The 26,747-nt window shown below is 36.2% G+C and overlaps 4 protein-coding genes across 8 annotated transcripts; 3 read left to right on the top strand and 1 right to left on the bottom strand.

The window, feature by feature from the left end:
- The first annotated feature begins 446 nt into the window (after positions 1–446).
- LOC124224846 (adenylate cyclase type 10) lies at positions 447–10,026 on the top strand. Its single transcript, XM_069138188.1, is given in 29 exon segments — positions 447–652; positions 831–1,037; positions 1,150–1,425; positions 1,540–1,663; positions 1,871–2,019; positions 2,099–2,263; positions 2,389–2,605; positions 2,684–2,987; positions 3,070–3,197; positions 3,293–3,451; positions 3,583–3,688; positions 3,781–4,198; positions 4,201–4,345; positions 4,463–4,763; positions 4,842–4,986; positions 5,167–5,307; positions 5,394–5,543; positions 5,629–5,710; positions 5,834–6,060; positions 6,121–6,124; positions 6,205–6,613; positions 6,692–7,012; positions 7,082–7,218; positions 7,300–7,589; positions 7,682–7,880; positions 7,951–8,090; positions 8,285–8,399; positions 8,507–8,645; positions 8,726–10,026. Coding segments are annotated over 29 exon segments (5,463 nt in total). The 5' UTR covers positions 447–549; the 3' UTR covers positions 8,888–10,026.
- Positions 9,327–12,400, bottom strand: LOC124224945 (peptidylprolyl isomerase domain and WD repeat-containing protein 1). Of its 2 annotated transcripts, XM_046637249.2 has the most exons (8): positions 12,198–12,400; positions 11,869–11,971; positions 11,516–11,712; positions 11,139–11,332; positions 10,638–10,975; positions 10,324–10,513; positions 9,645–10,220; positions 9,327–9,548 (listed from the first exon to the last, which is right to left on the bottom strand). In XM_046637249.2, exons 1-8 carry the CDS (start codon positions 12,286–12,288, stop codon positions 9,405–9,407), a joined length of 1,833 nt encoding a protein of 610 aa, XP_046493205.1. In that variant the 5' UTR covers positions 12,289–12,400; the 3' UTR covers positions 9,327–9,404. The 2 variants fall into 2 exon arrangements, with proteins under 2 accessions (XP_046493205.1, XP_046493206.1); XM_046637250.2 differs by lacking the exon at positions 11,516–11,712.
- Positions 12,401–12,791: 391 nt separating this feature from the next.
- On the top strand, positions 12,792–19,856 carry CNBP (CCHC-type zinc finger nucleic acid binding protein). Of its 2 annotated transcripts, none has more exons than XM_046637252.2 (3): positions 12,792–12,991; positions 15,535–15,794; positions 16,521–19,856. In XM_046637252.2, exons 2-3 carry the CDS (start codon positions 15,543–15,545, stop codon positions 16,740–16,742), a joined length of 474 nt encoding a protein of 157 aa, XP_046493208.1. In that variant the 5' UTR covers positions 12,792–12,991; positions 15,535–15,542; the 3' UTR covers positions 16,743–19,856. The 2 variants fall into 2 exon arrangements, with proteins under 2 accessions (XP_046493208.1, XP_046493207.1); XM_046637251.1 differs by having other exon boundaries at positions 12,797–12,991; positions 15,535–15,806.
- A 410-nt stretch (positions 19,857–20,266) lies between these two features.
- LOC124214456 (PMS1 protein homolog 1) lies at positions 20,267–25,836 on the top strand. 3 transcript variants are annotated; one of them, XM_046616730.2, is made up of 14 exons: positions 20,267–20,566; positions 20,756–20,876; positions 20,961–21,128; positions 21,253–21,527; positions 21,683–21,802; positions 22,041–22,187; positions 22,307–22,788; positions 22,911–23,262; positions 23,377–23,521; positions 23,649–23,964; positions 24,165–24,312; positions 24,396–25,259; positions 25,410–25,573; positions 25,708–25,836. In XM_046616730.2, exons 1-12 carry the CDS (start codon positions 20,285–20,287, stop codon positions 24,501–24,503), a joined length of 2,664 nt encoding a protein of 887 aa, XP_046472686.1. In that variant the 5' UTR covers positions 20,267–20,284; the 3' UTR covers positions 24,504–25,259; positions 25,410–25,573; positions 25,708–25,836. The 3 variants fall into 3 exon arrangements, with proteins under 3 accessions (XP_046472686.1, XP_068989177.1, XP_068989178.1); XM_069133076.1 differs by having other exon boundaries at positions 25,653–25,836; XM_069133077.1 differs by lacking the exon at positions 21,683–21,802.
- The last annotated feature ends 911 nt before the right edge of the window (positions 25,837–26,747 follow it).

The following is a 26,747-nucleotide window of genomic DNA, read 5'->3' as shown; positions in this document are numbered from 1 at the left end:
TTATCCTACCACAAAGTACGATACCTAAGCTCGTCGGTGGCAGAAACACTCTTAGTCTACAACGTTGTTGATAAAGTAAAATGATATAAAAAAAAATCTTAGCAATTATTACACACACACACACACACACACACACACACACACACACACACACACACACACACACACACACACACACACACACACACACACACACACATACATATATATATGTATGTGTTTAAAAAGTATAAACACGCAATGCGATATGTGGTTTGTAGCGTAATGCAATTTGTGGCGATCTAATTGTAAGTTTCGAACACTTTTGAGTGAGAAATAGACACATACTTTGCTGTAAGTAATAAAAAGAGTAATTATATGGACAAAATAATGTTAATACATTTATTTATCACCAATCCACTTTAATTTGAAAGTAACGACCATGCATTTGCAGACATACGTTCAAATGTTTTTAACATACTTTTGTCTCACAAGTGTCAATGGACATACCAGTTCTCCATACAATCGGTACGACTGACGCTGCTTCTGCTTGCACATGAAAAAAATAAGATGTCTAAACAGACACCTCTTTCAAAATCCAAGCAATCTCTCGTCGACAGACAATCCAATTTTACATCATCTCTAAAAGACTTCGGCATTGATGACGATGAAGGTAAGTTTAGTAATTATGCCTCACAATAGCAGATTGATTTAAAAAAAAATATCGAAAGATGTCTTGTATTTGTAATTGTAAATGTCAAGGCGTGAAAATAAAAGTTTATTTGTGTATATAATCGGTGGTGTTGATGGAATACAATATAATTTTACAATGGTACCTAACGACATTGCAGATTTAATCGAGTCGAAGAAATCATCTATGCTTAGTACCTCATCGCATCAGAAAATGAAAGAGACTAAACTTCGTCTACTAACATCAGCCAAAATAGAGAATCATACAAAAATATTTGCTTCAATGTGTCCTGATGAAATTTTGGACCACGTCAATGATTATCACACCAGAGAATATTACACAACTCTTATGCTAGGCGACGTTTCAGGTACGTACTGAAAATATTTCGTTAATTATGAATTATTTATAATTGCTTTGTTAGATAATGTGAATTTCTATCTAATTCCATGTTCCAATGTAACATGAAAGCAACGTTTCAGGTTTCACTGAACTTACGGAAAAGTATACAAGAACTGGTCAAGGTGGTCCTTCTAAATTGACGGAAATACTCAACAGTTATATCGGTGCAATGGTTCAGGAAATCCTATCGCACAAAGGAGACGTGCTCAAGTTTTCTGGAGATGCGTTCATTGTAATGTGGAAGATCCATGACGATATGGTGATGCAGGATGTAGCAGTAGAAGCAATGCAGACTGCGTGCATTATTCAAAAGCATTTTGGCTCTTTCGATACAGATGTTGGCGTTGTTTTAAAAGGTTTATGCAATTATTTGTCAATCTGTCTTCGATTCTTTGCACTTTTGTTTCCTGCATTACACAATCTGAGATATAAACTGCCAACTAATCACACAATTCCGTTATTTTCTGCAGTAAAACTGGCAATAGCATCTGGAAAAATATGCTTCACATCGATCGGAGATCCTGAAACTATGTCTCACTACATCATCACCGGGAATCCAGTCTGGGAAGTCAAAGCAGCTGAGGGAATGTGCCGGTAAATAACAAATAGTTGATAAACAATCATCGGTGATTCGGCTATAAACGTTTTATATATATATAAATTATATTATATTATTTATATATATATAAAATAAAAGACGAAATTAAATATTCAAATTCTATTCTTCTTCCCACTTTGTATCTAATAGTCTAAGAGTCTAGCTCAAAATTCCAAGTGACTATACTTCATGAACAATTACAGCGGTGGGGATATAATTGTTGCGCCAAGCAGCTGGCAATGGGCTAATCCGAATGATTACGTGTATGAGGCCATGCCTGATGGTGTTCATACTTTATTACTGGCGACGACAATTATGTGGGATCCAGACGTAGACAGATACTCGAAGATAGGTTGTATAATTACACTAAGCATTGTATTTGACTTTACATTAATCTTATTATACAACAAAGTCCGTGTTGGTTTTCACAGAAATTGAATCGGAGCATGATATGAGTACTTTGGAGGATCAAAATGTAACATTGTTCAACAGTTGTACCACGGACAGAGTTCCGGAACCTGAGGCTGCTCCAGTACTTCTGAATCTAACAGGAGATACGTTGGACGATTATCGACGGTGGCAAGTGGATTATAGCCGTATGTTTAAGAAAATATAAGAAAAGTCTCGTTTGAAATTGTTGAGTATTTGTGAAGAGGTTTATTTGTTGCATGATGACCTCATGTGGAAAGTATTTAACAGTAACCAGTAATATCTTTTGCAGTTAGGCCAAAGGTGAACAAAGTGGCAAAAGCTCGTATGAAGAACGCTTTGAGATGCTACATGATAAGGCCGATAGTTCACGCAGTTGAGATGGACGAACCTATAGAGTATCTGACTGAGATGCGTCAGGTAGTTATTTTGTTCATAAATATAATAACAGATGTCGGTCAGAAAAAATTGATCCGTTTGGTTGATACTGCGTATAAAATCGTTTGCGGGTAAGCAAAATTCCTTTGATATTTTGAACCACCTAATTATGCCGCAATCAACTATTATAGAAGCTATTACTTTTTCAGAATTGTAGATGGCATGCAAGGCTGCGTGAATAAAACTTCACTATTTGATAAGGATCTTATGTTCCTGTGCATATTTGGTCTTCGTGGTGACAAACATGAGTTAGAATCTCAAATCGGCTTACGTTGCGCTTCAAAAATTCACGCAACATTGTCTGTACGAAAGAATTTCGGATCCGTTGCAGTCGGAGTGACGACTGGTATGACTTATTGTGGTGTCGTTGGACACATATTGAGAAGAGAATACACTGTTATTGGTATGGCTGTCAATAAAGCGGCAAGATTGATGTGCGCGTACCCTAATCGTGTAAGTCAAAACGGAGTTCAGTGATTCAACCGCTCTCCATTGGGCAAAACATTCATCGGTTTCAATATCTGTAATATTACAGGTTGTCTGTGATCGAGAAAGTTTTCTTCGTTCTCGTTTAGAAGCAAGGCATTTCATTTTACAGGAGCCAAAGTATTTGAAAGGAATAAGCAACGTTGGACCAATTTATGAATTTGTTGAACAATTGGTGTAAGTTATTCTACAGAGTGTAGAAGGGAGTCTTTCATAGTTATCTATACTAACAACATAAAACATCAATTATGAGAAATGATTCCAATCCACAGACCAGAAGATCAAGAGTCACGCGAAAACATGTACCCTATTCTAGGCAGGGAGGAGGAATTGAATACTTTCAGACGAATGTTGCTAAATGTAATAAACTTTCACAAAATTAAAAAAGATCAGCCTGATGCAGAATTGACACATAACGCTCTGGTTATAAGGTTTGAAATCATTGCACTGCAAAATTATATGTCGTAGATATGTGTATCTTCTCATGAAAATATTGACTAATTGCAAAATATGTACCTTCACTTCAACTACACAGCAGTCTAGTATTAGCACGTTTTTTTAGGGGCGAACCGAGATCTGGAAAGACTAGATTACTGGATGAGATGATTCACCACATTCCACCCACAATACCGTGCAATCATACATCCCTTATTCAAAATGATTACAAGGTATTGTCAGTTCAACGATGTTGTGTATATGTTTTTAAGAAAATTTTATCAAGCAGTCATAACATGATGTTGCGTATCTATACACATTCCAGTCTCCTTATACATTGGTTTGTCTCATTCTCTCGATTCCTCTTGGATTTACCGCATCTTCGACACCTCAAGAGCGTGAAGATAAGATCATTACTAATATGGGAAAAATATATTTTCCACACCTACTGTGTTCGCTGAATGAAGTGTTCAACGTCAATTTTGACATTAGCAATAAATACAGAGAACTGCCAGACAGTGAAAAACGAGAAATAATGGAAAAGCTCCTTGGCAAACTTATGAGTCACACATTTACTCGACAATGGGTGATTCTGATCGACGATGCTGAATATTGTGACAGCGAAACAGCTTCTCTTCTACCGATAATAATGAAAACGGATTTTATATTCTTTGTCATGGCGTTTGGACACAAAGTGTCATCGGAATTTTCAGTACCATATGAAGTTTCAAAAAAAGCAGAGGTATGAGCACATCGTTAATTCGTTCAACTAGTACATCATTAAACTATGATATTCAGGTCATAGATTTGCTGGGATTAGACAAATGGTATCACGCAGGGCTTGCGTGCCAAATACTAGGAGTCAGAGCGATTTCCGCAGAATTAGAAAAGTAAGCTAAGAAAGAGAAGATGTGATTTCAGAACTAAATGTAAAGTCAATTTGTGAATGCTGGGGATGAAACAGTGAGACAATAATGTTTTCAAATATGCCAATATTATCATTGTAGAGTGATTCAAGAAAAGAGTTCTGGTAATCCCGGTTGGATAGAAAGTTATTTGGTATGCCTCGTGCAATCGGGTGATTTGCTGAAACAAGACATAAATAAAAACCAACTTTGCCATCTCGGACTTGTATGTCCTCCTGAAGAAATGGTGTGCAGGTGAAACGAACGGTCTATACCAGTATTAGTATCGCTGAGTTCAACGTTTTTTATTCAACTCAGGTTGACATCGGAAAATCGGACTAGCTTGCATAGTACCGAACCAAAAAAGGCAGACGGGTGGCCCATGTATCAATCCAGCTATAGGGTAAATTAATGAGTTACATTGTGCCATTACGGTGTGTCATTTTTCAAAGAATGTTATCGAATCAATTATAATTCATAGGAAAGTGCGGTAAATTTGATAGATAGAAAACTATCAGATGTAGCAGCTTCAATCGAAAATGTGACACTGATGCCAAATATTACAATATGCATAACTTCACCAACATTTTCTATCGATGATAATGATCTTGAATTAAAAATGGATGGTATATACAATTTATAGTTATAAATCAAATCTTATATTGCAGCAATTCTTGAATAAATGTCATTCAGCATCTGGGTAAGAATAGGTTTGCAAACAACAAACTTATACGCATGTTACAAATATCTGGAATAACACCGCATAAAGTGTAATTTCGTTAATAATAATCAATACCTTCTTTTAGTTGTGATATTAAAAATGTTCGATGCATTGTCCCCGCTTGATCAGCTACTGCTCAAAACGGCTGCTGTACTCGGAGAAACATTCAACAGATACATGCTCACTAATCTTTTGGAAAGTACAACTGAAAGAGAATTCGCATTGGGTAAATATTTTGTGCAATTAACAAATCAAATTAGAGATCCCAAATGTTTCGGATGAATATCTTTAAAAATGTTTGACAATTTTCAGCTATTAAGAGATTGTACGAGTTAAAAATACTAGCCTGCGCAATGGGAGATTTTAAGCGAAATTCAGGCGCCATGGTCCATCTAAGGAAATTTAGGAAGATTAATATGAGTTCGGAAATTCGCTGCGCTTGTACCGGCATTGTTATTACAGGTATATGATAAACAAAAATGTAATACATTTATACATGCTGTAACCAACTTTATAAAACCCAGTTTACTGTTTCAATTGAATGCAGAAGCTTGTGCTGATTTGCCAAAATATGCTTCGTGCGGCCTTATACGCTTCAAGATATCTATGTTCAGAGACACAATGTACAGGTATGTTCGTACTATGTACTTGAATATTCGCATCGTAAATCTGCAAACCATATTTCGTAGCGCCACAGAGGGAAAAGAATTTCACTGGTCATCTCTTGATGTAAATCATTTCAATTATCACAGGCTACTGACGGAGAATCATAAGGTGGAAATTCATGACAAAGCTTTGAAATATCTTCAACAGAGGACAAGGCGGTGTAAGGCATGCGGTGGTGGACATTTTGCAAAGCTTTTGGGTATGAGATATGAAGAAGATCAACGTGAAAAGAAAAGTCGTGATGAAACTATGAGTTACCTACAACACCTGACTGATTTTCCAGTTGAGAAACAGGCAGAGAATCCTGAAATAAGTAATAGCACACATCTTTAACATAAATTTTGTAAACTTTCATACGGCGCTACAATGTGAGGGAAGTCAATTGTTTCAATCAATTTTCAACCATGACAAATTTTGAACCCTCTTGTAGAAGCTCTCTTTGCATTGCTTACTAAAGTTTACAAACTGTGTTAGGTTCAAGCACAGAAAATATAGCCGAGGACCATATTGGTTGCCTCGCAGCTTTCAAACCTGTTAAGAAAAGCCCCACTCGCACATTCTCTAATTTAGACTTCTCTGAGTGTTCGTGCAATTCGATACTTGTTACCATGTACACACAAGTCGTGGATCATTGTCATAGCATAGGTAAGCGCTGCAAATACGTTCAATGGGTACGTTGTGCAGAATCAAAAAGCCAAATGACATCAACGCTTACATTTGTAGGGCGCAAAGATAAAATGTTGATTGCGATATTGGAATTTGTTGAGGTGTCACTGTCTTCATGCAATATTCCACAGGCAAGAAAATTACTGCATGATGGGGAATTAATTTTAGAACAAGTGAGAACGATGCAACTACAACTTGAAGTTCACTGATATTCCAGACTCAACAATATTTACAACACTTATTTCTTTACTACAAACTGTTAATTCATACTGTTACAGATGAAAGGGTTAAGTGAGGACGAGGCTATAACTATACCCTATTTGACAGGAAAAATTCAAACTCTTTATGGAAGGTGTTGTCTTGAATCTGGGCAACCTAAACTCGCTCAAGATTATTTATACGAGGCTATAAGAAGTCTGGGGCATAAATATCCAAGGAGTATATTTGCCAATAAATTCAAAGCTATGCTTTCTCTTCAATATCAAAAACTGATGCTCAGATTTTTACGCAGTTGTACTGTCGGTGTTGCAAATGAATATGCCGCTGACTTTAGCGATCAACTGGCTAATTGCTTCGCGCAAATGTTTATATTATTCAGGGTAATTTCCCATATTTAACTATGAAAAATAAAATATTTCGCAATTCTAAGAGATCATCCTGTTTATCAGACAAATCAATGGTGGCATCATAGTCATTTGGCTGCCATATGGGGTCTAAATGCAGCACTCGAAGCAAATCAAGATTTCTTTGTGCTCTGTACTGCATACGCGCACATGATCATAGTAGCACATCACTTCAATCACAAGTAGGTACGAATAAGTACCATAGCATTTCAGTCAATGTTTTTAAAAGCACAACACTGATGATAATTTTATCCAAAATGCAGAAGTATAATACCGGATTTGGAAAATTATGCATTAATCATGTGCTGCCGTAAAGAAGATGCCGTCGAATTGCAGGAGTTAAAAGCTGTCGCCGAATTGTATCATGTAATTTTCCGTTCACGTTGGATGAGAGGGGAGATAGACAAAGCACTGAATATTGGTTTTACTACCATGAAAATCTGCCACACTATTCACGCTATGCGGTTAAAACTTTCTCTGTTACCTACACTGGTTCATATATTACTTCTGAAATGTCAATATAGCGATGTTGTTTCTATGCTGAATGAAATGGGTGAATCTTACTGCAATATAATTTACCACATGAGTACGCTTGCATCTATAGCATAATTTTTAACAACATATTTATTATTTTCAATAAAACAGAAACATTAGCGAACGAAGATGCAGATAAGGCAGGTAGAACTTGGTATTACGCTCTTTGCGTGGATTTTCAACTGGAATTCGGGCTCTCTGTTATTTCATTTCGCAAGTGCGAACAATATTATCTAGAGGCTGGTAGCACAATTATGTCATTTCGAGATCCTAGCGCTGAAAAACGATATTTTACCAATATGTGGCTATGGTGAGGATGGAGTGATATTAGAACTAGAAGTAGTCTGACTCCATTTTTATAATTTGCTGGCTTATTACAGGTGTGTCAGAAATGATGATTGGGAGGCCGCAACGGTTTGGGGAAGCAAGATTCCACCCATAGCTTTCGATCATAATACAGATGCGACTACAGATTCGTTAACGGCACTGAAAAAACTTGAAGGGCTTCTTATATTATATGGTGAGAATTATACATCGGATTGTAAAACTAATCCCAATTCAAAATTAAGTGAACGACCATGCCTTTCTCCGACGTAAATACAATGCCTGAATGATTTGCAAATGAAAAGTTGACAGAGTGACAATGGTTGTAATACCATTCAGAGAGGAACCCTCCTAAATAATTTATCACGTTCTATTCTTTCCTTGTTACAGTTCATAGAATGGATACTAAAAATGCAAAGGCCAATATAGTGACACATAAGGAAATTCGCTCACTGTTGAAACTAATACATACAGCAGTCCAGTCAAAAAGTATTGCAGCACCGAGGTGAACGTGATATTTTATTGGAAATACAGCAAAAAACGAATTTTACAAATCAGTAAATTTGACATGTTTCATCGCTTTCGTTCAAACGTGTAATAATTCTTGCAAAGGTACATGCTGTTACGGGCATATTATAAAATGATCCGAAACCGAACTGGAGCAGGAATGAAATTGGTGCAAAAGTCGCAAAAACTTGCATTGGCGCAAACAAATAAAATGATTAATCAGTGGGCTATGCACTGTGCAAAGGTGTTGTCCAATTTATAATAGAATACCCGTCATGTATTTATTCTAGTACTAAGAATTACCAATCTAGGCTATCTCTGAAGGTATCCTGCTTCCAGGTATGGAATGGTGCTATGAACCCGATTCAACGCGACTTTTGGAAGGAGCACTGCACTCTAAATAGCGTTTTGGATTGGCACGAAGTTGATATGAATAGCTGCAAAGTCGTACCATTTTCACTACCATTACCAAAATATCCTCATTAGTTCGTAGTTACAATTAGTCTTAGATATCGCCTAAGATTTGTACCGTCAAAACAATGGCTGCATCTATTGGCAAGTATACTGGTCATCAATTGCACATGTCAGATTGCACTACAGTTGTATCAACAAACCGAGAATAATTACCTGGTCAGTATTGAATTTACCTGAATATGTATTTTGAAAATTTGCGATTGTGTTAGCACTCGTATGAAAATAGATTTTTCTATTTATTCTCATCGAAACCAGCAAAGATATTTGAATAAACCATAGACGTAGGAAAATAAACGGATCTCATCAATTGGTCTGATAGCTTCAATCATCAATGCAGTTATTTCTGCCTTTTTTCAAAGACTACCGAAACAAAACAGTAAAGAACAGTAGCAAACGATATTATTTTTACTAAACTTATAATTTCAAGGTAGAAGCACGAATAAATCGAATATAAAATTTGAAATAATTTAATATTAATGATACAAATTTATTTTACAAGTATGTGATTGTCATCGTTTGAATGGAAAATCTACTTGACTGTAATGCTAACTATTCGAATATCATCATATGGTTTGTCAGTTTTAGGGTTTGTTTTCACTTGGCTGATATTCTGAACTACTTCCATTCCTTTGATCACTCGGCCAAAAACTGTGTGTTTGTTATCAAGCCATGGCTAAGGACAAGAATAATTAAAAGTCAGAATCACAACAGTGGTTAAAAATTAGAAACTTATACAACAATCTTTTCAAAGGTGAATATGAATAATTACCGTAGGTGTAAGCGTGATGAAAAATTGACTTCCGTTTGTATTTGGCCCTGCATTTGCCATGCTCAATGTATATGGCCTGTCGTGTTTGAGATGAGGCCTGAATTCGTCTTCGAATTCCCCTCCCCATATGCTTTCTCCACCAGTACCAGTTCCCGTGGGATCTCCAGTTTGTATCATGAAGCCTTTAATAACTCTGTGAAATATGTGACCATTGTAATAATTATTCTTAGAATGCATACAAAAGTTTTCCACCGTTTTAGGCACATCTTTGCCAAAGAGGCTGATATGTATGTCTCCAAGAGCTGTGTGCAGAATCGCCACGTCATATATTTTCTGCATATTAGTGGCTTCTGTGGATGAGATAATGTCCTCTTTGGATGGTTTTTCATTGAAAACATCCCTGTCACACTCCTGGCTCTTTGTGTCTTCTGGTTCACGTCGCGTGAACATATAAAATCTATTTTTCTTGTGCGCTGTGCAAAACAATGTTGGATCTGGGCGATTCAACTCCATTGTCGGGTTTTCTGATGCCTCCATTTCAAACGTCACTGCAGCCGTAGTTTTCTTCGCTTTACCCTTAGGAGCACTTTATCATATATAATCAGTCCATAATAAATTAATTGACTTACGACAAGTAACTTAACGCAATAATTACAACGAAAATAGAAAATTCATATACCTGAAACAAAGCTAGTTGCATAGGCCTGAAGTTTTCAGGCTTACCCATGATTGTAACGCAGCGATTTGTATACAAATTCACCAACTTTACGCCAAGCATTGTACTGTACATGACCATGTACCCTGATTCGTCAAATATTATGTTGCCCATATTTGCTTCCGTCTTGTCCAAGTCCCTCTCAACAGCCATTCTGCATAATGTGGTAGAAATTATGTTGAATGATTACGGGATAAGAAAAATAGACAATTACTGCCAGGGTGTATAGTCAAATAATTGGATTGTGATGCATTTAAATAAATCATATAGTGACAAACCTGCGCCCAAATTCCATGTTAGGCAATTGTTGAGTAGTTTGTTGTAACTCAGTAAATCTTTGCAGAGTTTCGTCAAATACCCTGTATAGCTTTCCAGTCAAGAAATGAAACACTCTGACCTTCCTGTCTCCACTCAAACTCGCAAATTTCTTGCCGTCAGGAGAAACACTTAAGCCACACGGGTAAGTTTTATTTTTTGCAAACTCAAATAAATTTGTATCCAGCTTAGATTCAAATTTAACACATTTTGGAAATTTGTACTCAGTTTTAGGGCCTGTCCAATATTCTAAAATCCCTGCTTTATCTACAGATATACACGTCTCGAAAACTGGATTGTACTGAAAAGAGAGCGATCAATTTTCAGTATGCAGGCATAATCAACTAAATAGCACGAATCAGGTCTTGATTCATTGAAATTGAGTCGATAATATATGGAGGCAATTTCGATCCCTAAAAAGAGTCAGTCTTCAATAAATTTCAATCAAATATTCAAGTTTTTACCCTCATAATGACGACATTTTTTGTGTGTAACTTTTCGAAGACATGTAAAGGAGTATTTGTCCCTTGACCGTCATAAACATAGATCTTATTCGAATCTTGATCGGAAACTGCTAATGCAGATATCGCATCTCCAGGTGAATATATCCATTCAGAGCACTGTGGCACGTAGTCTAATTTCATCATGTTAATCATGTCTGAAAACAAAGATTCGATTACATTATATATTGATAGATTGAAATGCAAGCTTTTTGAACGTTTACACAGGTGGATTTGAAATCCATCGACTTATGTTAGATGTGTGATTTAAATGTGTACACTAATGTTGTTATGCAAAGTGCAAAGTCATAGTCTATTTAACGCAACTCATAATGACTTACCAAAGTTAACAACATCAAAGACCTTGATACTTTTGTCTAAACTGACTGTGCACATTAGCGCGCCATTACAGCTTGCTGCCATCGACTGAATGGCCATTAAATGTGCCCGGAAATGTTTAACGAACTCAATTAGTTCCTCCTGTTTTTTCCAAAACTTTACATGCCCGTCGCAACTGGCAGTGATCACGAAATTTGTTCTGAAATTTTGTACAGCAAAATAGAATTTGCAACTCAAATAAATGCAAGAATTGACTTTTGAAGTGAAAACACCAACAATAAAGTTGCTTGTGAGGATTAGGATATAAATTAGAGTTTTGTTAAGAAAACTCATATCAATTGACGTGTGTACTTACTTTGTGACCAAAACGTGGGTGATAACATCTCTATGCATATACGATTTCTCGTAACATTCACAGCTGGGTAAATTGTCGAGGTAAACTTGCTCGTACTCCAGAACTACGAACAATAATGAAGTAGTAGATATCAACAATGCTCAACAATTAAAACTTTAGATTATTGTAAATGTCACCCGCAGTCAACGTATAATTTAAATTGATAATTAAACTTAGTATTGAGAAGCTATAAGATTATGAAGTCCAAGGAATTGGCAGATTTTGAACATTTATACCTATCAGCGACGTCTAAAGAGAATTGAATATTTTTTAGGTTATGTTTACGATACCTTTACGTTTTTTCGGCTCGGCAGCCTCCGACGGCATCGGTCCCACCCATCCATCATCAGAATCACTATCGACGTGTTCTCTTTTAGACATGATTAGTATATTACGATCAAATGATTGCAATAGACGTTATTCAACTTGACGATTGATGTGTGCCGCTGTAACATTTGTTTGCGATCGATGTTCAGATCGCGATATTCGCCAACGTGAGGCAAAATAACACCGAGTTTGCGATTATTTTGCGTTGGTACGAATGCGAGTGCAGCAAATTGCAGCTAGGTTCGTGGTGCATTCTGCATCTTGTAGGTTTTGTGAAAATATGGCTACGCAGCCACGATCATTCGACCAATCAGAAGCAGGGATTACGCGGCATGATTGGTGCGGCTGCTTTTATGCCGGCACACTGATGAAAATGGTGCATTAAGATAAATTCGATAGCTTATTTCGGACTCAAAATATAAGAAAAAATTAATGAAAAATCGCGATATATTTATTGAATGGATTTTGAATGAAAATTCAGGGTATGTGGTTCAATTCTTCTAATGGACGGACACTCTTGAATACGTAGGTATTGTAGAAACCGGAGGTGTTCATTGTTGCAACGCAAGTTTGGCGGGCAGCGGTTCACCGATTGGCGGGTCTTCGCTCCTGTAGTTAATGGTCGTCGTAGCCGTCCGTGTAGCATCAGCTCGAGATTTTTCTTAAAAAACGAGGTTTTGCGCGAGTTGGTTGTGCAAAGCCAGTTGCCGAGCTGTCCATAAGATTCAGAGATCGAGAAACGACACTCATTTAAAAGGTAAATATTAATATTATAGTAAAAATCAATGCTCGATAGTTTTACGCCCGCGGCATACTGTCTCTGCACGTGGTCTGCTCAACTTCTATCACTTTTTACCCAAGTATTAACGAACATTATCCATTTACCGATCGAACAATCGTCCCGCCGCATTGGCCCCGTCCCAAAGCAGGTTCATTCCGTCTTTTAATTCATTCGAAATCTCTTTTTCGCCTGAAAGAAGGATTACGGCGTCATTGTAGGGTGCCATCTTCGCGTTGTCGGCTGTGGCGTACATGTTCTTGAACGAAAAGGAGGGGAAAGCCACGTTGTCCGAATACGTTTAATTATCGAGAAAATCACCGTTTCGGCGCATCCGGCTTCAACCGTTCATCAATTTTTTCCCCCAATCATCATTATTTCGTTACCAATCGTCATCTTGGCTGAAAAATCTAATCCGTCCCCCCCTTGCGAACCCTTTAATCGTGCATCTCTACAGGACGCTCCAAAAAATTTAATCGTCGTATTGTTGTACTCTCACTCCCCGCATGGAAATTGCTAACCGATGCGACCTCTTATCCGAATCAATTTTTTTTCTCTTATTAGCGTCGTATTGTCTCTCTTTTTACTGCGCGTCGGCTTCTTATCCTTCAATACTTTTTTCTTTCTTTTTCCCTTGCTTTCAACAACTTTTACGTCTATTTTATTCCCACACGTACCCTCCTCCCCCTCCTCCCATCCTCTTGCCCCGCCATCGCGGCTATTTACTCGGACATATAGCCATTGAACCCATTTCGCCCGATCCTGCCAGATTCTTTTTGCCGCAAGTTTTTTGTCTCACCTAACTGGAAAAAAGAGAATTTCATGAAATTTGCAAAACAGGCGAACGTCTACCGGTCGTTTCAAAATCCGTTGTATCATATTCTCTCGCCACTTTGGTGGTTGATATTGTTATTATCAGCATTATTAGTCATTTTTTCGTACATCATTCAGCCGATTTTTCCAGTTTTCGCAATTTTTCACACGATTGAATAACTGTGGGGAATATTTGTAAGATATTTTTCCTAGTCCAAGCTACTCCAATTTGATAAAAAAAAAAAAAAAAAAATTAAAAACTTACCTGATTGATTTATGTGTGAAATCGTAGTTTAATTCTCACACATTCAAGGCCACTGAAGTAGTCTGCTAGTGTTTGTTTAACATACGAAATGAATGCCAACGGTGGCCTTGAGTGTATCAGAATTAATCTAAGGGTCTGTACATACATGATGAAAGAGACGTATGAGTCAGAGAAACCTAAAAAGTACCAAGATAATGTCGAAGCGGTGACTAGTAGCAGTTTTTCTATTTTTTTTCTATTTTTATTTTTTATTTTTATATGATTTGTTAGTGGTTAAGTTTTTTTGAATCTCGATAGAAAATCATCCGTGTCAATTTATTCAAAGCTTCGTAAATATTACCAAAAGTGGGGAAAAAAAATCTATACCCAATTATTATCTTCACAAAATTATTCAGTTTTCAAAAGCCTCGTGCGATTTTACATTTATAGTACATTTGTCTGACTCTTGCTCAATCGAACAATTTTTTTTTAACACAGTCGCCAGGATTTATCTCATTAATAAATTTGCTGTAATTATAATGGCATATAAGATTTTTTTCTGCGACAACAAGTACCGATATGACAGTGCATTTTCTGCATCAATACACAAAGAATCGTGTATCTGCCTCTGCAGCCTTTATCTGAATCCAGCTACTTTGCATGTAAACCCATACACATTTATGCCCATGTCCGTTATCCATGATAGTAAAAAATCAAAATAAAAAATAAAAAAGAAACGTAAATGAATATTGCCAATCTCTTTTGTCAGGAACTGACTATATCAGATATATTCAGTGACAAAGCGTGAGGTTGATGTAGGTAATGGATTCTTTACGTGTTGCCATTACTCTGAAGTATCCAAGTTTTGCTGCTGCTTTAAGATCAAGGCATACCTTTCTATTTTCGTACCACCATGATGCAAACTCTGCAAGAGTTTCACCTGCTTTCTCTTTTCGTTATTTTTTGGCACGGCTCCCCCTCTGCAGCTTTTTGTCAATTCCTTTGTTAACAATTTTCATCGCAAGAATTTCAAACATCTTAATTTCTTATAGAAATCAACACTAGATCGACGATGGATTTTTTGTTTAAAAAAAAAAAAATTAGTGCAGTACTCTTTTTACTCCAACCCCTTTTCATCACATATGGTTACAATGCAATGAGAGTTCACCTAATTTGCACGCTTTGTACGCTTTTCGAGTTCCTGCTGCACCCTGAACACTGAAAGCAGAAAGTAATGAGAAATTTGGGGTATCCATTTTACAAATCATGGAACTAAAGTGCTCACAGTTGGCGATATGTATTTCTCACAATCATTTGCGAGTTCAAGTGGCATTGTACTTGCCTCGACATGTATGCAAGGTCCTTTTTGTTTTTCTCAAATTATAAACATATTTTCAGTTATTGACTCTCCACGCTGCTAAAATGTAAAGAAAAATAAATAAATCACATCTTTCTTCTGGCGCAGACTAAAAGATGAGTTCAAGCGTGTGCTACAAGTGTAACCGGATGGGCCATTTCGCACGAGAATGTCCGCAAGGCGGTGCCGGAGGCGGCGGCCGAGGAGATCGTGACCGTGACCGTGACGGTGGTTTTGGTGGACGGAATCGTGGTGAGAAGTGCTTTAAGTGTAACCGATATGGTCACTTTGCACGTGATTGTAAGGAAGATCAAGACCTGTGCTACCGTTGTAACGGAGTTGGGCATATCGCGAAGGACTGCCAGCAGGTAGGATCAAACGTGAGGACCAATTTTCATCAGAATTTTTATTTAAACCATAAGTTGTAAGTTAATAAATCAATGAATGTGTGGAAATCTGAATTGCACCTCGATAAACATCAATTAAAAGAACTCAAACTTTTTATCGTTGATTTATTCTCGATACAGTTCAATTATATACTAGTTGATATCAATTATTTCTGCAAATTAAATTTTCATTTGTCTCATTTCCCTCAATTTTAATTTTTTTTTTTTACGTACTGTACTTTTCCGTTGTTTTCTTACACCTGTTCACGTACCACTGGATCATACTTACAAGCGGACGTTTTTATTAGTCCTTTATTGACTCAGCAGGTACACAAAAAACAACATGTTTGACTGCAAAGTTGTTTTACCCTTGTAAACTGTTATAAGTTATACAAATTTAAAAACAATGAGAGAATACATTTAAAGACATGAATAACAGTTACTTCCAACTTCATTTTCAATATGTAGAAATACTTTTAGCTTATTACTTGCACCTATGACTCATGCAGATGTTCAATATTTTGAGCTACAATTTGATGCTTTCTGCAATAATTTTTTAGCAAAAGATTTAGTTTTAAAGAAATAAGAGTATTGAAGAAGTTTGACTCAACCCTTCCTTTGATTTGAGATGAATCGATGAATAATTTTAGTGAACAATGGTTGATTACAAGGGAAGTCGTGTCTTAGAAATTAACTATATGTTGACAGGTTCCTGAATTGAGCTGTTACAACTGTAACAAGACTGGGCACATTGCTCGTAGCTGCCCTGAGGGTAACGACTCTGGCCGATTCTCTGGACAGAGCTGTTACAATTGCAACAAGACGGGCCACATCGCTCGAAACTGCCAGGAATCTGGTGGTAAAACTTGTTACGTATGCGGCAAGACGGGCCATATAAGCCGTGAATGCGACCAGGATGATAGGAAGTAGGAAACAACCGAAACCTCACAAAACAATACACATTTATTACTGATTGATTGATTGATTGATCGTTGGGGATAGTAATTAGAGTAGCGTTTTAATCGCTCCAAGTATCGTACCAAGATCATTCAAAAAACTCCCCCTGCCCTCCCCTCCGCCCACCGTTGTTTCTTCGCAAGGGTTTCTTAAAATCTTTAAGTTTTTATCGCTGTTAATGCCACCACTGTAAACTATAACAATATACTGGAGATAATACGAATGAATCATCGCGTAGACGCCATCCTTCCCTTTCAATATCTTATGTCCACATAATTTAACGGTGCAAGATGTATAGTTTTATCCAAATAATCTTTTTCCCGAGACATTGCAAGAAATTTCAATGTCATCACAATCGCGTGTATGAACTATTTGGATTTTTCATCGTCCGCGTTGTTTCACTTACTATACACACGTACCAATTGATCTGTTACTCCGAAAATTTTTCATCTTTAACAATTTACTAAGTTTACTCAGGTTGGTCGACTATGAAACACTTATGTATCCCAGTGCTTCATCATTCTATTACTGTACGTTGTGTTTCGGATGTTTAATCCGAACTACATTTGACAAAAATATAATCATCGCCATTTATATTCTATTCAAGTTGAAACTATATATCATTGTACGGCTTTGGTCGAACTTGCAAAGAAAAAAAGATTGAAAAGTGCTTAATGTTCTCGTAAAAGGGAATTGTCCATAATGTTATATAAGCACGAATTTTCACACAAGTTGTTGAATATTCGAAATCGCGCTATCGAATCCTTTCTGAATTGATCTGTACATCTTGTATTGTGTCCCGTATCCTCTCATCGATTCTCTACATTCAATTGACTCGAAATGAGGAAGAAAAATGAAAATGAAAATAAAAGAAATGGTAAAATAATAAAAACATGTTCGAGAGACCGACCCTGAATATTGTAAGGTTTAGTAATGATAATATTACCTAATATTTAAGGATGTATAAGAGTAAGCACTTTTTGCGCTAGCCTAGATTTGCTCCGCAAATGACAATTGATGATGTAGTAGTACGCAAAAAGCTGGAGTTGTTTTGTACTATAAAACTAGGTATACTATAGTCGCTGCTGGTGACCTTAGTCTTATCATTTTTTCGTTTCCATAAATGGGTTCAAATCGAGGTTGTGTTATTTTATTAGATATGTCTCCGATTTATACAAAACATCACATGACGGGATTAAACATTTTATTTCTGAGTGGTAAAAAATGTTTTCTTATTTATGATCAATCTAGTTTCCAGACTATTTCCTCCTTAAATTGGTTCATCTCTTCCAAACTTATTAAAATGTAGATCCTTTACTATTTTCAATAGTACAGAAATGAATAATATTTCCGTCAGTTGATGTCTAGTTTTATCCAAGATACTTCGATGATGACGACAAGGACGATGATGATGATGGTGATGATGATGATGAGCAAAATTTCAGTATGCGGCGTCTATAGCTCGAACGTTCAATTGATCGACCTTATTTTATGTACGCTGACATTGTTATAACCAGGTTTAATTCGGTTTCTGCGTTGATAGTTTTTTTTTTTTTTTTTTTTTTAAAGACATTTAATGACTGACTTGCACAATATAACGGGTGTGCTTATTGAATATAGCTGTACAATAGTGAAAAATACAGGTGAATTTGATTGGAGTTGTACTGCAATTACACACCTTTTATACTATCAATTAGGAATATTTTATTTCCCAATTCATTAGTTAAAAGTGTGCAGTTCTAAAAATAAGGGGAAAATTATTATCAAATTGTACAGGGGTTTGTATTTGAATGGTCAACATTTACAGAAGACTGTGCTAGTTAAAAGTGTTCTACGTTCTTCAAAAATGAACTGTTACTCAATAGATCTACAATTGCCTTATAATATGAACTGATGATGGACTCTTTATTCTTTTAAAGAGGAACCTAGCGACGAATTTGATTAAAACCCTTTTATTTATTTACGGATATGATTTTTTTTTTTTTTCCTTACATCTTCGTTACTTTTTGTTTTTTTCTCTGCAATTTGTTTTATACAATTTAAATTAACACATAACTATGGAGAATTTATGATTAGAAGTTCTCGACAATTTACGGGCGAAATAGAATGAGTTTATGTTATTTAACCAGCAGCGACGACAATGTACTAGTGTTCAAAAGCAAAGTGCAGTGTCTGGTGAAACATGTACCAATATATATATATATATATATATAGTAAAGGTATCCTGGGCAACTTGTATATGCCGCATTTAGTAGTAATTCACCATGTTTTTACATCTTTGTTCTTTGAGATATAATATTTTCTTCTACACGAAATACAGAGAGCATTTGAAAGGCATTTACGACCGTGTATTACGACCTGTGAAAATTGTGTCCAACTATCATTTCGCGACACTCTTCAAGAGACCACAATCGAAATGCTTTATTGGCTGTTTGTGTAAATTTGCTAAATTCTAGAGAGTCGGTCCAAACAGATACCAGAAGACGGTAACCTTATTGTTGACGTATTGCATCGTATATGATAATTAAAAAGAAAGGAAAAGAGAAAGAGAGAGAGAGAGAGAGAGAAAGGGGCAAAAATAAGAATTTGTGTAATCAGTGGGGGTACCTGGGCTACGATTCTCTGCTACAAGACTTACGTATGAATAATGTAAAAAATATGAATGTTACAGTATATAACTAATTCGACCGGCGTCTCCGGTCAAGCTCGACTTATAAACTAATATTATAATAATACTTGAAGGAAGGAAGAGGAAACAAAAATAAATAAATAAAATGAAGAAGAAGAAAACGAGAAGAATAAAAAAAAAACTACAAAATAATAAGGATAATGAGTATTTGAAGTTGTGTTTTTAAACAGAATTTTTGAAATAGAATGCGTATGGAGAGGCACATTTGATTGGATTTTTTTTTCCATCATCTTCCCGACTGCCTACATCCCAAACGGACGTCCGATTTATACATAACTACCTATAACAGGTTTATGGCAATGAATTACTGTAGAAAAGAACGTATTTTCTGTAATTATGTTATGTTGCGTGGAAGGGAAAAAAAATTATTTACTAATAAAATATAAATGTCCATCTGATTTTATGTTCATCGTCCTCTGTTACTATTTGTTAATTTAATCTTTATTGTTCAACACGATTAATTTCTACAAAAAATATTTAACAGATGTACAGAAAAATATGTCTGAAACGTAACTTCGCCGCCAGTGAAGAAATTATGAAAACAGATTTTCCTCGAGATTTTCAGATTTTCGTTGACATATGTTTAGCGACTGTGTATCACTCAAGTAGGCTTGTCAACGAAATTGAAAATCGAGTGACAATTCCAAGGGTTAAAATCGTAGCATTGATCGAAACCGCGAGGTAAGAGTCATTATTCTTACATGGTGCTGCAAACCACAGCGAAAAATCGTTTCTCAACAGAATGGGTGCCATCTCGGATTCCATTTTCTTTTCAGATCAAGCCACGTTATGTAAGTGTCACACATGCATGTATACATAGAGATAGATGTCGCCTGAGTACGACGTTCGAATTTTCATTTTAAATTTTCTTACATGGGTTTGTGCGGGAACTCTTGGAGAATACAATTTGGTATTGTCAGTCATTGTAGATTGTAGGGTTGATTTTAGAATTATATATTTATTAACTAATATGTCTATTCGAGCTTTGAATTGTACGACAGTGAAGTTAGTGACAAGCACGCAGATTATAACCTCCGTATCGAGCGTCGTCAAAGAACTCGTCGAAAATTCATTGGATGCCGGTGCTAAGAATATCGAAATTAATCTGGTGAGACTGTCAGAAATTATTTATCTCAATACTACTGTGAATGGTTATAAATTTTATTGTATAAAATACACGTGTATGTGTATAATTGTATTCGTAAAATTTATACAAGATTCAAAAGATGTCGTTATCTCCATTCATTGGTCGATGATTTCGACTAATTTTATTTACTTTTTCATATTGATATTGTAGACTGACGATGGTTTGTCATTAATTGAAATTCGAGATGACGGTTGTGGAATTTCTGTCACCGATGTGCTGAACATGGCACTGCCTCACTGCACGTCAAAGATATTCGATTTTGCGGATTTAGGTGAGCATATTATAAAATATGAATACCATGAAATTATACACCAATAGTCCAGACTAATGGAAACTCATTTACTCCTTTCATCAGAATCGTTGACAACGTATGGGTTCCGCGGCGAAGCTCTCAATGCAATATGCAGGGTTGCAGCCGAAGTAAAGGTGACAACAAAAACGATCCAAGATGAAACTGCAAGGTCTTATGTTTTGGACAACAATGGAAGTATTATTAGCAGGGAGTTATCTCCTCCCTTTGTCGGTAAGAACCAAATTTTGACTTTCATTTATAGATTGAAAAGAATGTTACACAATGCAACTGTTAGTATCTGCATCCAAGATGTTTGTGCCACTGCTCTTGGATCCAATAACTAATTTTTTTTCAGGCACTACAATACGAGTTAAAAAATTGTTTGACCGTATTCCGGTGAGGAGGCAAATAATTTCAAATGTGAAGAAATCAAAGCAAGATGTAAAACACATTGAAAATATTCTCAAAGGCCTCAGCTTGGCTAAACCAATCGTCAGGATGACTTACAGAGTAAATAATCACTTGGTATTCTTAAAACCGTCATGTGATAATATAAAAGAGGCACTTGGACATTTTCTCGGAGGTAAAGTGGTCGCCAATTTGGAATGGATTACTCACGAGGACTCTGAGGTTTGTTAAAACTAGCTAATAAGTTCTCATCTGTAAAAACTGAAACAATTTGTAGTAGTCCTGCATTCTATTATTGTCCAGTTCGTACAACGAACATTTCAAAATACTCACTCTAAAAAGAAAAGTAATTTTAAAACAACATATTAACATTTTAGGTAAAATTACAGTTAATGATACCCAAAAAAAAGGTAACAGACTTGCAACTTGTCTATGAGCCTAACCAGCAATATGTGATAATAAACGATCGTCCTGTTAAATACAAGCAATTTGAAAAGGTAAATAATTTTTACATTCCAACTTTTCGTCCAAATTTGAATACTGATTGTTTCACAGTTCCATTCTCAAAGTAGTTTAAGACTTTGGAAATAACTTTCCAGACTGCTTCCTCCTTTACTCGACGCAATATTTTTATGGTTCACTAAAATAATTAGTCATGAGTTTCGAGATAATATGTAAGGTTTTTGAATATTCTTATTACTGTATTCCACATGTTTACTAACTTTTTTGATACAGATTATCAGTGAGAGTGTAGCAGATCATTTTGGTGACAAAGCTCCGGTAAAAAAGCGGCCAATATTTCTCATGAGTATCACAATTGCACCCAACGAAGTGGACGTTAATTTAGAGCCCAATAAAACATCTGTATTTCTTAAAAACCAGGTGATATATTGTTCGCTTGTAATGTAACCTTATTCATATGTTATGCAAAGTTGTAACTAACTATAAACTTGAGGTTAGTCAGAACAATTCTTCATACTCATCAAATTTTTTTCATTTAGGATATTATATCTGAGAGGCTTGACACGGTTTTAGCAAATTTTTATAATCTACGTGATGAAAATACTAGACCTGAGATATCCAAGATGAATACATCGATGTGTGGAACCCCAGAGTATCACGATATTACGCAAAATGTTATTAGAGAGATGGAAGTACCTGTATGCAAGAAATCCAAGTTAAACAATAATAAAGAAAAACCTCGCGAATTTATTGTCGATCTAAATACCGACTCTGATGTGAAGAGGAAAGGATCTGATAAACTATTCTCAAACGATGGTCTGACATCGGATGTGAATTCCAGTGTTATCATTGATGATATTCGAGGTCAGAAAACCGCGCCTGCAGATAGAGATAGCATTAGTATATTATTGAAAACTTTCCCTGCTCCTATTCTGAGCGATTCTGACGATGAATCAAATATAGAGAAGGATTTCCATAGGCATAAAGAACCGAGTATATTCAAAACTGGCCATGCTGTAAGGTAATATTTTTCAATACTTGGTATAAGCCTTTAGATTTTAAGATTGAAGGAATAATTTGCATTAGCATCTATTTCAAACAGACCGAATACATGCTAATCTCTTAAATTTATCCAAATTTCAGACCTACTGCAACTGAAAAACAGAACTCTGAGTTTGGCCAGGAAATACCCGGGAATAAACCAGAACCGAATGCTATAACAGCTCCTGAAGTTGAAAGTAATAACATGCAAAAGAATACTGAATTAAGTACTTATACCGACTACTCCGAAACATTGAGCCAATTACCAATTGTCGATCTTGGTGAGGATTTTGATATTGCTGCAGTACTAGAAAAACCGACCCATTTGCCAGTGTCTGAAAAGGTTTCGAGCCCGTCAAAATCTTCCAAAGACAACAATCAGTCCGACAGCAGTTCGGGAAATTCCGATTTCTTGTTAAACCTTTGGAGTAGGGGACAAATACCAGGACTAAGGGTAAGCCTAGTTCTTTACCACATTCAGCACTTACCTCATAATGTAATTTATTCTATTTTGCTTTACATTTATTTACTTGTTTCGAAGAGTGAATTGACTCTGTTTTAACAATAGAGCCCCACTCATGTCTCCGTCTACGAAGTTCCAAAAAACACTGCCAAGTCCAATAGTAGTGAAAATCAAAGTAAAGAGCAACCGAGTTCCCAAACTATATATCACATTGGATTTTCCAAGTTTTCCTATGAAATTAGAGCTCAAGGTGAGTAATGTAATTATTTTCAGTTCCTCACTTGTAAGAAATTTTTCCCATCAACAATATAACGATCATTTTAGAAAACTTCAAAATTTTAACGTAATACATCTATATTTTGTTTCCGTTACTTCAGTACTTGAAGAAAATCCAGGTGCGACGTTGCCAATGATTGGAAAGATTTTGGCTACTCGTTGGAAAGAGCTCTCGTCCGAGGAACGTGGATATTACAGAGGTTTGGCATTGGAGGAAAAGAAGAATGCGGAGGCAGAGAAGAAAAAATTAAAGAACATTAAGCTGACCCAACAAGAGGCAGACAAGAATAAAGCACGACTTGTGCAAATGCTTGAATCGATGAAGAAAAAGAGCAATAAAAAATGCTCGCTGAGCGAAAGAACCACTGCTATACAGGAAATGAGTATTCAAAGCATAGCTAGGAGTTTCTACACCAAGTATGTATCACGTCAATTATCAATATTTCATTATTATGAAGGTATCCTTTAGTCCGTAATTCAGGACAGCATGTAGCGATTCACCTCTCACCTTTATCCAACTCAATTTCATGCTTCATCTGTATTTTTGACTGTGATATAAAATTTTATTCTCTGAAAATAAAAACTGCGTCGACCGAAGTGATGAAAATGTTTTCCAGGCCAACGACGAATTCCTTGGATCAGATAACAATTATTGGCCCAATTACGGAGGAGATTTGGGCTATAAGATCTGGCGCAAAGATTTGCGTTTTAAACAGCGCAGAGATAATGAAAGATTTAGATCCCAAAGAATGCGAAGAACCAGAGGTGAGGTATTCATTTTTCAATTAATCTCGACGCTTCTCGCAAATTTTCAACTTTGGTTAAATAATATCGGTCTTTTCTTGCAGATGAATACTGAAAGAATTGCATCAACTTTGCAGACGTGGTTGAGAGAAAAGAAAACTATTTTGCCAAACTTGCATCCAATCTATAATATCGGAACATCCACAGTTTGAGTTTCGAAAAAAAGTCACTAATTTCCATACAATTCTATTTATTTAGCGAAGAAAGGAAAAAATCTTCTACTTTCTTTTATTGCATTCAGTATACCTGCGTTTTATTCAATCGAATTGATCGCGTGAAATTACTATTTCAGACACGATAATAGAATTCTTGAATTTCACTCTGTCACACAAGTTATTTATCCTTAGTTATGAAACAATTGCAGAAAAGCTTCTCCCACCGTACCATCATAAGCGATACACAACCAGCTACATATACTGTGCGATAATTGCTGTATAGACTGAATCATAATTACCAGAGCTATATATGAAAAATAGTTTTCGAACTGAAAAAATTACCGCGGCACAATCAAAATATACATACGTCTTAACACAAGACTTGCTGGTTCATCTATTCACTTAGTTAATTTAGAAATAATACTGTAGCTACGCGTTCAGCACGTTTCAAGTGAGTAACTGCTTGTCGTTAACATGCATATAAAATCTAGGAAACGTCTGGTATCTATTTCTTCTGCAACGGACTTACAATAGCTTTGTAATATTTCGTTCCTAAATTTACAATGACTTTCATTTTTCCTTTCTCTCTTATCTATCATCACTTGCACATGTTGCCTTCGGAACAACTAATGACCAAGTTTGACCTAAACCAATTAAAACATTGATAGTCGTTTTATAAATTGGCTTTCTTCGCAAAAACGTGGATTCTCGGTGTACAGTGACCGTCAAGAATGTGGATTAATCCCTAATTTGGTGAGTTTTTGAATTTTTTTGCTTTACAACAAGAGAATGCATATTTAATAATGTGGAGATAATGAACCTTTCTCAAATAATATACGATTAATACACATTTGTAAAAGAAGCGAACTAATAACGACGACGAAAATTTCTTCTGCTGTACAGACTCTGGGAGGTAAATGCGAGATGAGATTATACCTAAAATTACAGCCGTTTCGTAGCCTTTTCTTCCATCAATATTTCTTCATCAAGGATCAAAATTGAGGTGCAGGTGTCGTGCGTTGCGGCTTGCACAGCATATACACTCATCGTCGCGGCTATTTTCCAGGGTAAATAATTATGCATTCTTTCTTTATTATTATTATTCCACCGAAACATATTTGTCATATTTTATATAAAAATTTGTAGAAGTAAAAACGACGAAGGAGAGTGAAATGACGTAATTAATGCAAATATGTAATAGGATTGCCGGCTTCCATACCAGCGGTACAATGGAAATGTTTGGTCTGTTGAGATGTGACGAGAAAAATTTGAAGAATATCATTGTCAGTGAATGGATATGTACATGGGGAGAATATAAGACTTGTGCTTATTCACGAGTATAATTATAGCGATTATCGAAGCTTCGGACCTTGATCAACCGGCATATGTACATAATACGAGCAGGGGAAGTGTAGCTGGTGGATTCCGTTACGAGATTTAATTAATTTCGAATAACGCGTTTATCACAAACGCTTGTATACCTATGTAGAACACGTCCGTGTATTTGTCTAAATGCCGCAAGTGGCGCACTCGCGCAAATTTTTATTCCTTTAAATAGACCCAGCATATACATGCCTGTATAAATGGCATGAAATTCATGCGTTGAGATAACCCGTTGCGCGACCTCTCGATAAAAGGCGTGCAGAAAGATTCCTCTTCACTTTCGCCTACATGCGATGCACGCATATTATAATTGTACCTATAACGTTAAACATGCGACGTTCGTAATATTAATATACATTATTCGACAGCGAAGTTAACAGGTATAAAAGACTTCAATTTCTTTCATCTTACACAGCGGCAATCGCGACCGTTCAAATCCGAAGTACAATCATCAGTGTTTACGGAAATGACAGACGAATTACAGCGAACCATAGATAAATTCGTTTCACGATAGTTATGACAAACAGAGACCCGAAATTCGGTGTTTCTATCTCATTACGGTAAACAGCAATGCGTGTTAGGTATAATACAAGTCTGAGATCGTTATCGAGTTCGAAATAGACAGAAACGATGTAGGTGCGGCAAGGTAGAGACATTTCCTCGTTTATTCTGTTTTTCGATAACCCCGATTGTCGTATGCAGTAAGGAGCAAAAATTCGATTGAAAAAATACCTAAATTCAATCACGTTTACGCATGTCCACGCGATTTGACAAAATCTACCAGTGATACCGATAACCGAAAGATAATTAATTATCGGCGAGTAAACGGAGGGGAAATATCTGTCAAAATGAAGTTCG

The sequence above is a fragment of the Neodiprion pinetum genome, chromosome 1 (genome assembly GCF_021155775.2).
Source record: "Neodiprion pinetum isolate iyNeoPine1 chromosome 1, iyNeoPine1.2, whole genome shotgun sequence".
Classification (NCBI taxonomy): domain Eukaryota; kingdom Metazoa; phylum Arthropoda; class Insecta; order Hymenoptera; family Diprionidae; genus Neodiprion; species Neodiprion pinetum.
This window is presented reverse-complemented; position numbering and strand designations above follow the sequence as displayed.